A 12,146-nucleotide genomic window follows, 5' to 3' on the forward strand; every position below is an offset into this window, starting at 1 on the left:
TTATTTTTTTTCTGGGCAACAAAGGACTATAATACATTGACAGGCATGGGAACTATTGCCAGCACATGTCTATACAATACAGCTAAAACCGCCTCCAATTTTGGACATTATCGGACATAACAAGATATCAGGTGGTCCCAAAAAATGTTTTTTGAATGTCTTCCAACATTTAAAAAAAGACAATTTTCCATTTATTGCTTTTATGGTGCTTCAAGGAGAGAACAAGAGGTGAAACGTATTCTGATTGGCACAACACATAAAAGCTTGTATAAAAACGAAAGTAGAAACACAAAAAAACAAACAAAAAACAGTTCTCCTCAGGGTCTCACTTATGCTCTGTCTCAAATAAAATAAAACTGAATAAGGATGATATATATAGAGAGAAATGGAAGTTTATTTCTATTAAATTTGTTCACTTGCTTCAATGTCGCCTCAACATGCTACAAGAGGGCTGAATTGAAATATCCCAGAGAAATAAAAATACCCCAAACTTCTGTTTTCTAAGAACCATAAAATCACATGAAGAACTAACCGAATATTCAAACCCACTAAAACAGGAGGCACCAGATAAATAAAAACAAAAGAAGTTTCAACAGACGCACCATATTTACAATTCCCATTAAATTACACATAAATAAATATATACATACATGAACACTGATTCCCTTATATAACCGTGAATCGTGTTGAAATTCAAAAAGTTCAAGTTGGTCGCTTGGAGAGTGAGAGAGTCTACAACTGAAGTCATGACATGGAGCTCTGTGGAATTTCTCGTTGTTTTTCAAGTTTATTATTCACAATACTGATAAGAATTCATCCTCTTTTAGCTTCGTTTTTGTCACAATCGTAAAATTGAGATATAGAGGGGTCGCTGGATTTCAGTCCATTCGTTGCAGCTCATAAAAAATAAGGGGAGTACATAAAAAGTCCTCTGGCTGAGGCAATACACCTTTTCCTCGCCCTGGAGCTGTTCCTTTGCAGCTTTTTTTCTTTTCTTTTTTTTTTTAAATAACATTTCTTATGGTTCAGGTGTTGGAAGAAGAAGAAGAATCTTGCGTCGTTCCCCCGTGAATCCAAAGTGGGATGTAAAAACAATACATGTAAAACCGCGCAAGATCAGGAAGTGGCACGTTTAACTTTATCAATAGTATTTATAAGGTATTTATAATATTTATATTGGATGGGTGGGGGCCGGGGCAAGGCGGAGGAGTGTGGGTCGGTGTAGAAGAAGGGCCCCGGGGTTTGGCCCTGGTGAAGGTGGGATGGAAACATCACTTTCTGTGCTTCTCGTCTTTGTCTCCGCCTTTAGTGCCGTTATCTGAGTGACTGTTGGGGTTGTTGTTGAGGTACATTTTGTCCATGGCTTTGATAGCCTCGGTCAGATAGTTCTGCAGGGCTGTGACAGCCGCGCACAGTGCCGGGGTCCCGAAACCGTGCGAGATTAGACTGAAGTGGGTCAAACAGCTCTGGATTCCCGGTTCAAGAATTGGCTGCGGCCGTGAGTTTCCCAGCGGCGAGCGGTCCTGGGACAGCAGGTCTGTGAACTCTTTGCAGACTTGCCTAAAACAGAGAGAACGGTGTGTTAGAGACCAGGCCAGGGCATCGCAAATCCCTGCAAACATTTTAATGTCCTGATAAAAATAAATTAAAGTGGACACACTGCAAATATGGCCATTTTAACATCAGCCAGTGCTGCAGGGGTGCTGGGTTGTGAATTCTAAATGTGCTTAAAGCAAGTGAAAAGTGACCAGGCGAGATAAGTTCTTCTGTTTCTTTTTGCAAATCAACTTATGTCAATGATATATTTAAAACATTTATTACTGGATAGAAATTGTGTCATTCTGCTTTGTTTTTAACACTGGGCTGAAGAAAATGCCCTGAAGCTACAAACAGGTGTAAATTAATCTCTCAGCTCAGTGGCAGGATATTTTACTTACAATGCAATTTTTAATATACAAAAAAGTCCAAATGACTTGTCGATGTAAAAGGAACATATGTGCTGCGTAAACTTCTGATTATCACATAGCACCAACCGATAAAACAATATAGCAATAAAACACATTAATTCATGTTTTTTATTCCTTCAAAATACACCTTCATCTTGATATGCAGCACACTGATTGTAGGCGAAATATTTATTAGAACGTATTGAAAATTCTACTCTACCATTAAAAGGTGAGTTAACGCGGGTTTGCTCTCCATTTCATGGTAGGCCTAAAAAAAAAGCCTGTAATAAGCGGTTATAGCTGACAGCTGCTTGATTATAGCAGCCCAGTCATCAATATTAGGCTAACTGCAGGCTTCTGCGTCTCTGTGCCTTTTAAGGAATTCCCATGTTTCACTTAACGCAGAGTAAAAAATAAGCAACACCAATGGTAGCGCTGGATGAGAACCAGCCATGTGTCACTGTCACTGAAATCACAAGGCTAAGAAAATACTCCTATGCGTGTGGATGAGGGAAGGGCCCAATCAACATCCCAACAGCAGTAGGCTACATTTAACTGCACTGTACCTACTTTAATTGTAATTTATATTATATTGAATCCCGTGTTTAAATAAAAATAAGTGTCGGAATAAATTCCATAATTAGCAGAGATGTGCACAGTAACATTTGAATGTATGTGGCTAAAAAAAAAAGTGTATTAATTAATAGTGGGCTAGCTTGTAGCATTTTTGGACTGCTAAGGAGCAATGATAACACATCTGGCATACTGTGTAAAATTTTCATTTTTTCTAAAAAAATCACTTAAGAAAATAGAAAGAGAAAATATCAAATTTATGATAAGAGTGAAAATTGCATTTTAATAAAATTATCTACGTGTGTGAGTGTGTGTGTGTGTGTGTGTGTGTGTGTGTGTGTGTGTGTGTGTGTGTGTGTGTGTGTGTGTGTGTGTGTGTGTATACATGCGCGCGCGTGTGCAAACTGTCAAACAAAAACACACACACAGTCGCACAGACTGGGATGCATTTGGTGTGACACAGTGAAATGTGATAACAGCACTTACTTCGTGGCCAATAGCATGTTTTTTCTTTGGACTTGTTCGTTTGGGTCGGAATGCTGACGGTTTACATATTCAGCTACTGCCTTGGCTGGAAACTCGGTCTCGCATACATAACCAAAATCCCTGGCAAGATGTACCGCCTCGCCTGAGAAAGAACGAAAGAATGGGAAAAATGAGGTTGAATGTGTTTGCTTATTAAATATGGTTAGGCTACATCAATTCCAGAGCAGTTCACACTCCCTGGCTGGACTAACACATTATTAATCTGATCTGAACAGAGCGTCCACTCTGTTTATGCGTTCAGACAGCAGGGTTATGGCACCTGTGCCTTCCCAACAACACTAATGATGATGATAACAGCAACCCTAACCCTGACAGCCAAGAAATAATAATAAAACAGCCCAGCGAGCTGTCAATACACGTCAAGTTCTCTCCTCCATACCGTGAGAGCAGTTAAATATGGAGGAGAAACAATAAGTGGATATGAAATATAGACGACGCGTCATGCTTAACACCATGGCATTGATTACCAATGCCTGCACATTATTGAAAGTCCAGCAGATCACAGAGGCATGGGGAAGCAATTTTAAAGGGCTACACCTAAATCTCCCTTTCTCTCCTCATACTTCAGCTCTGAGAACCTAAAGGTTTCATTCCATCCGAGTCTGAGCTCCTCTCTCCTGTCGTTTGACATTTTTTCCCCCAAGTCTTTGGTTTTAATTTCCTGAAGCAGTTGAGTTTTTACTGCGGGGCTTCCTGTCCATAAGCCTTTACTCCGGAAGAACGCATGCGCCAATTAGCATCAAAGCTCAAGTCCAGTAAACTCGTTTCCATAAAATGGAGCGGATCATAAACAATGACAGCACTTCAGAAAACGCAGCGTCCCTTCACTAAATAACCGGCTGCCTTCACCCACCCTCTGCCACCTACCCCCACGTGCACCACCCTCTTATTACCCAGAATCATACATTTCTCCAGGCTCATTACAATACAGCACCACATTTCTACGAAGCACAATGAATATTGCATTCGGTCCTCTTCTGCAATAATGATTAACAGGGACCAATGAACCATCGCAGGATTTCACCTTTGGAAACCCACAGCACACCAAATACCACTGCACTGAATAATAAGGTTCAACTCTGAAAGCAGAATGGATTTATCCAGTGGCGTAAAAATGCATATTTTCAGCGCACTATAATTGACTAATTTATTCTTTAATAGGCCCAAAACATATAGCTCTCGATAGGTCAGCGCCATGCCATTTGCATGCAACAAAAATCTTCATTGAATACCAAAACATGGGAAGCTATTAACGAAAAGAATTAAGTCACCATTAAAAATCAGCCCTGCGCTGCCATATCCAGGCTGTATTAATGTTCGAAACAGTGCAGGGTTAATAAATCAATCGACTTCTCATCCATGAGGTGAAGCAGCTCAGCGGCGCCCAATAAACAAGCAGCACTCAGTAATTAACTGGACTTCAACACAAATTCATCCAGTGTATAAACTAGGCCAGCCGTGGACCTGCAAGTGTGCTCCTGAAAGCGGAGGCCAACGCTGCAAAGCCACTAGAATTACCAGCACCATTCTCCCTCTCTCTCCTCACAGCCACACGCCCCCCCTACACACACCACACACACACACATCCTTCATGCTTTATTACTTGCGAGGCAAAGTCGGTCCACATTACACGGATGAGCGCATATGCTGATTTCCAACACAGAGAAAGGAAGAGAGAGAGAGAGAAAGAAAAAAAACTCCCAGTTTGCAAGCACCTGATATCGCGGGAGCAACAACAGTGGGAACATGATTTACGGTACCCGACTTACCTTCGACTAGTGACGTCAGCAAGGTGACGTTTGCTGCCTTGCGTCTGCCTGCAGGTAGATTCAAGCCGATTTTATCCAGCTTCTCCCTTAAGGATCTTCCCCCGTTCTTAGACTTGGCCCTGTGGCAGCAAAACAAAGCCTACATTAGGATATCTGAAATATGGTATAAGTGCAGCGAACACGTGAATTTAGTCGCTTACTCATTGTCAAATATTTGTAATGATTACGTCCTATCGCTTGGAATTTAGTTGACCCTTTTTATAATGCACACGCTGATGCTTGCACCATATAAACATACATCAGCTAGTAAACGCGATGCGGGTCTTCTTCACTAATTAAAAGTCGAATTGACTGAATTTGGCTGGCTTTACCCTCCACAACATCGCTCATACAGGCTATAAATAATACTAAAAGAGCCTCAGCCTTTTCACCAGCAGACAAATACTGTACAAAATGAATAAATAAAGCCCTACTTAATAGGCAGTACTATTACTGGCTGCGTGTCTGCAGCACTTCAGTAGACAGTTCACTGGAGACCAATGTTTTCATGTGTAATGCCTTCACTGGGCCTATAGAGCTGGGGTTGAAACAGACTAGGCCTACATTAATTTGAGAGAGAGAGAGAGAGAGAGAGCGCTAGGAAAGTTAATATGGAATTTAACAGACCCCTCCTGCTTTAAATGCAGGAGCTAGGTGTCATGGTTGGTCGATTTTAATTATTCTTGGTACAGAGGAGAGAGAGAGAGAGAGAGAGAGAGAGAAATGCATGCTCGCAGAGAGAATGGATTGGAGTTGAGTGAGAGAGTTCATACACACGCACGCATACACCAATACACACACAGGTACATAGAGAGAGGAGATTTTTGCAGCCTTCCAGTTAGACTCACCTCCTCAGCACCCCGCCCAGAAGAGAGGCGTTGAGGCACTCGGGCGGCGAGAGGCGTCTCTGCACCTCCGCCACCGTGACCTTGTACTTTGATGTGGAGCTGAGGAGGGACAGGCGACCCGGAACTGAGCAGAACACCTCGTTGGGGTTTACCACCCCTCCGAAAAGACCGTCTTTATTTACGGGGATGGCTGAGATGTTGTTGTTCTTGGATAAAGACACTGGACCTAGCAAGGGAGGGAAAGGGGGGGGGGGGGGGGGGGGGGGGGGGGGGGGGGGGGGGGGGGCGAAGGGGGGAGGGGGTGAGGCAGAGAGAGAGACCGTGCTCAGTGAATTTCATGCAATGCAGAGCCTTAACTAAATGAGAAGGGGGGATTTAGGCCCCGGATTTAGAGTTTAGCACCACATGTGTACACTTTCAGCAACAAGGACATGCAGGGAAAAGCGACTAACACAGGTCTATGGCAATAATAAGAATAATGTGTGTGTGTGTGTTGGGGGGGGGGGGGTATGTGTGTACGTGTGTGTGCATAGAAGAATCATTAACGTCAGGACTATTAGGCATAATTCCCGCTCAACTACACAGGTACAAAATATTTCAAATCATCTCTTTATCTAAAACACACTGGTCAACATATACAGGCCTGGGTCTCAACTGCAGACAGCGAGAATCTCCAGTATCTGTGCGCTCATGCAGCCTATTTTTCCTCTCGCCACACCATGGATCGACTTTGCACAAAGCAACCACACCACCCGAGAGATTCGGTAAAGTCTACCTATTTTGACATATCCTCGGTATCCAACAAAACACCGTCAGCCGTGTGTGATTTCAGACCGTGGTGGTGGTGGTGGGGGGGTCTGCACTACTGAGCTTTACACCGTTTCGGTGTGCAGTAACCAGAGACAAAGGGGACTATGCGCCTATGGATAGATCACTTGTGACATTAATGGCTCAAGGGAGCCTAATAGAGACAATAGGAGTTAAACGAACTCTTGAGATTACTAATATAAGAAGCCAATTACCATGTTGATGCGAAGATAGACAGACTCAAAAAAGAACGAATGGAAAAAAAGACAGAAAAAGAAAAAAAGATAAATCGCTCCATATCTTATCTAGTGAGTTCTAATTTGACCTGACCAAACGCTTTTAAAACATGGCCATGAAAAGGGTCTCCCCGTGTTGTATCATTACCAATGTAAACCAGCCTGAATTTATCGCCTACAGCAAATAAAAGCAAAATATTAAACCGGTATTATTCAACAACCTTGAGTGATCAGTCAGTGATTTTTCCAAGCCGAGTTATGATTCCCTCTTCAAATAAAAGACTATCATGCAGCACACACTGGTCCTGTGCTCCATCCAGCGGTTACCAACTTCCATTTTAAATTTGACCATGCAGTGTGATTGCAGCTACTGGCTCTCGGCGCTGAAGTGCCAGGATTGTCTACAGGCCTGTATCTTTGACCATCCATACCATGGGCCTACAAAGCCCACCAGCACTACTCATCTCCCCGCAGCTCTGAAACGCTGACAGTAAATTCCATCAGCGAGAGAGGAAAAAAAGGTGCAGCCAGTTTGATGCACTTGGAAACCATGTAATGAAAAATAGGCTACTGCGTATTAGGATCAGTCAGGCATTACCGCATTGCATCGAGTTCTCTCGAGCAGAATGGCGAATTGTGTGTGTGTGTGTGTCTGTGTGTGTAGCCTAGTGGTGTGCAGCTTGCAGAAACATGTATGATATCTCGGAGGAAATTGCTTACCTTTTTTAATTACAGTCTGGTCGGGAATGTGAATTCCTTGATCCTCAACAGACTATGACACAAATGCAAAAAAAGGACAATTTTAGCACAAAGGTACAAAAACATCAGCCTCAGTCCTGTGTCAGTGAAGGCAACTCCAAATGCTGTGCACGAACAAAGCCTGACACAATTAGCGGTCACAAGCACCCAACATCGAGGCTCTGGAGGCCATACCTGTTATTATTGTCCATGGGTGTTTTCAGTGTGTTACACTGATGGACGCATTACACTAGATCACATACTCAGACTTAAATAACGAAGCTGTGTCGCCCCATAATCCTGACCTAATTTCGCCCTCAGATTGGCTCTACTCACAAGGAAACGTATCTAGATTGGATAATAATTATTGCAGCGCAGCCTATTAAGGGCCTATGAACTAATTAGAGGATTATTGGTGTTTGTTTCTGATTAAAAACTGGGAAGAATACTTCAAATAAGAATGAGGGTTATTGGAAATTTCAGCGCCCATTTATCATGTATCTTTATTAATCGTACCGATTACTCAATCCACCAAACTCAATTCTCCTGCTGTGCATGCAATGTATTATAATGCTGTTGTTCTCAAAGAACGGCGAGCTCATCTTTTTTTTTTTCAAACTGAGAAATCAAATAAAGTCAGAGGACATGAAGGAAATCTTGTGGAAATACAGGCGCGCCGTTTATTTCATTTCATATTTCATTTCATTCGATTTAAGTGGTGATGTAGAACAAAACCACATTGAATTTGCCAACTAATAGAATTTTTTTAAAATATGTGTTTTGAAAACTATATTTTATAAATGGAAATAACCATGCAAAAAATGTGCTGTTATATTCAAAATAATCTTGACAACAGTGAAAACCTTTTTTTTCAGGCAGTAAAAAAATGTCTGTATTGAGACTAACTAATAGGTAGGCTACAATGCGTGTCATCGTTCTGACATTTATCAAACAATAGTTATAATAATAACACTTTTACTATAATACTCTAATAACACCAATTAAACCGATTAGTAATTATGAAATGCAGGGTGCTTGAACAAATGGTAATAATAATTCTATTCAAATAAAAAAAACACCATTACCGTTGTTATTATTTTTAATGATAATATTAAATTAAAACATTGTAATGGAATCCAACAGTGACTAAAATGAATAAGGACAGAAATATTATTATTAAACAGATTTAATCCACAAAAAGAGAAACCCAGGTAAATGCTGCCTCACCTGAACGTCTTCTAAAGAGTGAGGTATTCCATGGATAGGGATAGAGTCTGACAGTCCAGTATCGATGCCGTGGCCGGACGGTAGGAGCACTTCCCTGCGGTAGTCCCGGCACAGCTGGTGGGGCAGGCTGCGGTGCTGGTGCAGCAGGCCGCTCTCCTGACCCTGCCTCTGGCCCGGCCAGCCCGGGTGCTGCGGCTGCGGCTGGGCGTGCAGGGAGTTGAGAGAGTACGGGTCGTTGACGTGCGAGTAAGGGTCCTGAGACTGCGGGTAGATGGGCTGGTAGGGTGGGGGGAAGTACGGGGGCTGGAAGTCCGAGTTCGGCGTGTGGGAGAGCGGAGGGGCGCTCGTGTAGGGACTCTGGCCCACGCCGCCCAGTTGAGGTAGCCTGGCTGTCCCATTGCTGGTGCCGTCGTGACGGTCCTGGCAGGGAAGGACAGAAAGAAAAATGTGTTTTAGCCTAAATACATTTTAATAGACACAAATATACACGAACGCTCTTTGTCTGAACTGCTGAATGCTCTGCGGGCTTAAGCTGGGGCATTATCAAAAATGCCCTGAGTGGATGACAGGAAAGTGGGAAATCTATATTAATTTTCTTTTAATGTACTGGTTGATCTAAAACAATAAAGACAACAATTCCACACACCGACTACTTGGCAGCAAAGTTCTAAAAATAAGATAGCATTGCCAAAAGTAAATAATAAAACGAAACATAGAAATTCCGGAGGTGGAAATGCCCTCAAATAAATAACCGAGCCTTGCGTATTTCAGCATTTACTCAAGGTGCCCCATCGTTTCTAAGCATGCAAGCTTTACAGAACAGAATTCAGCGAAAAATAAATATCATAACAAAATCTCATTTGCAAACAAATTACGAAGGGGTCTGCCACGGTGAAGCTACAGCAACTTACCATCGCGGAAAAACTGTGCACTAACATCTGTATGTTTGTTTTTGTTTTTTGGTGCGACTCGAGAAAAGAGTGATCAGTTCAAAAACACTTCGGCTGATTGAGGGGCGAGCAAAGGGAATTAACCGGCAAAACAAAAAAAATGTAGCCCCCAGAAAAGACTCTTCTCTCCTGCAAGATCACGATGGCCCCGGCGATCAGATATGTGCCACAGTAGCAGGACGATAATCCATCAGAAACAAATTGTTAGATCCCAGCTGCCCTTCATTTGGGTCTAAAATAGCAGATGTTCGGCGGTGCTGGCAGATTTGGGTTGAAAAGTTTCTCTTGGTAAACCCTCTTTTCTCCCTGCTCTCCTGGCTTCTATCACAGTGCTGCCGTCCCCTCGCTTGAGCTCATATTAGCAAAAGAGCCGCTTCTTCGTCTCCCTCTTGGACTCCTATTAGAAGGCATTCATGACTATTAATATTACAGGAATACTTAATAATAAGGAAAGAATGGTCGGAAATCGGGCGTGAAGCGGAGGACGCAACTCAAGGCAGGAGTCTGCGCTTAAATGACGTCCATTGAAAGGAGGAATCAGTATATCTAATCAGAGATGGGGAGAGAGAGGGAGGGAGAGAGAAAGAGGGAGTGAGAGACTGTGGAGGGAGTGGAAAGAGAGAGAGACAAAAAGAGGGACATTCACTCTCATCTGACGAATCAGAGAGAGAGGAAGGAGGGGGGGGGGGGGGGGGGGGGTTTAAAAGGGTCCCAGGGCCAAAGCGCAAAAGTGAAAGAAAGGCATAGGAATGAAGGGAGGTGGACTACAGACAGGGGAAGAAGAAGCCACGGAAGGAAACAATGTGCACCTCTGAACTGGGTGAAAATCCAGCAGACGACGCTATGGGCAATCCGACAGGCTCATTTCTACCACTCGTCCCTTTGTTTTCCATCTCACACTCCGACAGCGAGCTGTCCTCCATGGGGCTCCTTTCTCTCCTCTGTCTCCGCCGAATTTAATCCACCGGTTCCTCTTCGACTCCCAAGCCAGAGTAACACCGGCTAACGTTTAACTTTGACCCGGAAAGACGGAGAAAAATAAACTCCCGAAGTCTATGATATAGGGCCGCTCGGATACAGCGCCCTCACCAACTTTTACGCGCGGCCAAAAAGAGCTCCACTCCCCTTCCTGCTTAATCACGCATTTTAAAAACTACGAGACGTCGGGCTGTGGCCGATTTCGATTGCAAATGTTATTTCTTTGCACCAATAATGGGGAAGCGGGAAAACATTTGCCTGTAAATTAAAACAATCACCACAGCATGAACGCGGAGGTGCTCGGTTTTTGTTTTCCTGCTCCCGGCTGTCCCTATCCTCCCAGGACGCAGGTGAAAACACGTCCGACTGGCTTCTCCACTTCTAAACAAGTCCCTGATATTACTGCCAAACTTTGTCTATGCTCATAACAACGATCACTCGGTGTATGCACTCCACACACAACATGCACACACGCAAAATCTAACGGCTCAATTGCAGAGATAAAACTAAAGAGTAAATGCCCATGCCATTTAAGCAGTGAATAAAGCAGGCTATGTTACCGCTTACATCTGCAATTTAGTCAAAATATTTAACTTAAATGCATGCAATTAAATGCATGGTGTATTCTGTGTATTATTATTTTAAAGTTTCCACGTGTCATTTCATATTTGGATATATTTTAGTGTGAAATTGAAGTAACTAATATATTAAATACAGAATGTTATTGCCATAAGTTCGTTTTATTATTATTATTATTATTATTATTATTATTATTATTATTATTATTATCCTTTAATTTTACTCTACACATACACAAAAAAAGAAGAAATTACTAAAAGACATAGATCTATTCATGCTGCAGTTAAATGTGTCCACTGTCCAACAGCTGTCAGATGAATGACATATTTGGATCAAAACAATACAACACGTCCCTGAAATAATTAGCTTAGTCAATTTAAAAAATGTATACATATTTAATTGAACAAGTGAAAGAGGAGCCCCTTACCTCGCAATCTTCATATTTAATGTTATCAGTTAATTTCCAGAGCATTTTCATGGGTTGTTGAGGTGGATATTGAGTATAGGTATCGCCTTAGCCTTGTTTTCACTCAGTGAATTGTGCTCCCCGCTCAGAAAAACTACTTTTATTGAAGCTGTGGGCTGCTGTCTGTCTTGCGCTCTGAGGTCTCCCTCTAATGGTGGAAGTGAAGGGCTGGAGCAGCTCTGTAATAACACTGGCACAGGGCCTCATTAGCATATCAACAGCCGTTTGATTCCCCCCATCTGCTCACACAACACCAATGGACAGCGCACAGGTAAAAACTAAAGCAGCAAGACGCTACACATGCTTATTATTTCGACTGTTCAGTGGTGTGTGTGTGTGTGTGTGTGTGTGTGTGTGTTGAGGGGAGGGTATAGTCCTGCATGGGGACCTGCATGCACCTAGGACGGTTTCTAGTATAATTTTACACGTCTTTCCACGGCTAAA

At 42.7% G+C, this 12,146-nt stretch overlaps 2 protein-coding genes across 3 annotated transcripts in view; both read right to left on the minus strand.

The window, feature by feature from the left end:
- Window positions 1–10,602, minus strand: tfap2a (transcription factor AP-2 alpha). Its single transcript, XM_046065352.1, has 7 exons — window positions 10,489–10,602; window positions 8,730–9,149; window positions 7,485–7,536; window positions 5,722–5,947; window positions 4,835–4,953; window positions 3,006–3,147; window positions 1–1,560 (listed from the first exon to the last, which is right to left on the minus strand). Exons 1-7 carry the CDS (start codon window positions 10,600–10,602, stop codon window positions 1,272–1,274), a joined length of 1,362 nt encoding a protein of 453 aa, XP_045921308.1. The 3' UTR covers window positions 1–1,271.
- mak (male germ cell-associated kinase) overlaps window positions 9,033–12,146 on the minus strand; it is a 23,464-nt gene continuing 20,350 nt past the window's right edge. The window contains exon 18 of one of the 2 annotated variants that reach the window (XR_006827528.1): window positions 9,033–9,149. The gene's annotated coding sequence lies outside the window, so the exon portion shown is untranslated. The remainder of the gene's footprint in view (window positions 9,150–12,146) is intronic. The other variant, XR_006827527.1, reaches the window with a different exon arrangement.

Source organism: Micropterus dolomieu, linkage group LG01 (assembly GCF_021292245.1).
Source record: "Micropterus dolomieu isolate WLL.071019.BEF.003 ecotype Adirondacks linkage group LG01, ASM2129224v1, whole genome shotgun sequence".
Classification (NCBI taxonomy): Eukaryota; Metazoa; Chordata; class Actinopteri; order Centrarchiformes; family Centrarchidae; genus Micropterus; species Micropterus dolomieu.